Genomic DNA, 1,349 nt, shown 5'->3' with positions numbered 1-1,349 from the left:
TTCATAAGGGTGGTTTGGAATTAAATCTGGTATAGTTCAACCCTGAGTTACTGGATCGACTCATAAAAGCCACCGGGTTTAATAACTACATATTCTAGAATCAGAACCAAAACGATGGACTGATCTTACGTACATTCACTATAAGATCAGGAGTTGAGAAACGGATCGAGAAGGATCACACGCAATTAGCATTGTTTGGAAGAAAAGGGAACTGCTGGAGAGTTTTATAAATATAGATTATTATTTTTATTATGAATAATACTGCTAATTTAACCGGAACGGTATTCAGGTTGTAGGGTATTCCGGTGGCAATTACCGGAATAGACACAGATCATCCACGTTATTTTCCCAGCTGATTGATATTCTAGCGACGACCTAATTACTAGTAGTTTTACGACCCAGCTCAACATGCAGACATACATCTGTAACACTCGGCATCATTATACAACATCAAGGGCACTTGGGTTTGCCCTTGGAGTTCTTCATGTCCCTGTAGCAAGGGCACTCGTGCTTGTTCCCATAAGTCCCAGATGGCACGCACTTGCACTTTTCACAGCAAATCCCACAGTACTTCAAGCACCGGTCTTTAATTCCTGCTTTGGAGCACCTCACTGAGCACTTCGAGTCACAGAATCCTATTTTGTAAAGCCATACACCATAAATTAACAGTTAGTTTTACTAAATATGTATTAGAAACAAAACAAAGAAGCAAAAATACAAATCCCACTCATATAATTATACCCGAGGCAGCCATTGTGACCTCAAACAAAGAGGAACTGAAAACAAGGCACAGAAGAAAAATAGCTGCAAAAACAGGCTTCATTTCTGTTATATGATCTGAAAGTATGTGTGGGAATTCTCTCTATATAGCAGAAAATTTAACAAAGACCTGTATACGAGATTTTCCCAGGGAGGAGTTGATATGAAAGAGCTTGGGTATACTACAGGGTATTTATAGGGCCACATAAATAAGGGTAGGTGAGAGGTCAGGAAAGTGCTTGATTCTATAGAATTTTTTTTTAAGAAAACAAATTACAGACTGTCATGGGGTTTTGGTGAAGGAAGCATCCAGGGTGGATTAATGCTTTCCAGTTTCCAGAATCTTTAAAGCAACGGGCATATCACCATGAGGACGACCAATCTTATTACATGCAACAATGACTGTAATTTAAAGGGTTCTTCCTTGTTTTCCCAGTAACTGCTTTGCTTATGTGGCATCCATCCATTTCTGTTTCTTACTTGCTGACTACTGACACTCCTTATTTCGGGCTTGCTTATTACCAAGATATTACGTGTAGCCTGTATCGAGTGGTTGTCATTTCTGACTTGGAGTTTGATCCAAGGACATA

At 39.4% G+C, this 1,349-nt stretch overlaps 1 protein-coding gene across 1 annotated transcript; it reads right to left on the bottom strand.

Annotated features, from left to right (window-relative positions):
• Window positions 1–222: 222 nt before the first annotated feature.
• Window positions 223–938, bottom strand: LOC18104813 (peamaclein). Its single transcript, XM_006374788.3, has 2 exons — window positions 742–938; window positions 223–635 (listed from the first exon to the last, which is right to left on the bottom strand). Exons 1-2 carry the CDS (start codon window positions 821–823, stop codon window positions 451–453), a joined length of 267 nt encoding a protein of 88 aa, XP_006374850.1. The 5' UTR covers window positions 824–938; the 3' UTR covers window positions 223–450.
• Between the last annotated feature and the right edge of the window lie 411 nt (window positions 939–1,349).

This window comes from Populus trichocarpa, chromosome 14 (assembly GCF_000002775.5).
Source record: "Populus trichocarpa isolate Nisqually-1 chromosome 14, P.trichocarpa_v4.1, whole genome shotgun sequence".
Lineage (NCBI taxonomy): Eukaryota > Viridiplantae > Streptophyta > Magnoliopsida > Malpighiales > Salicaceae > Populus > Populus trichocarpa.
This window is presented reverse-complemented; position numbering and strand designations above follow the sequence as displayed.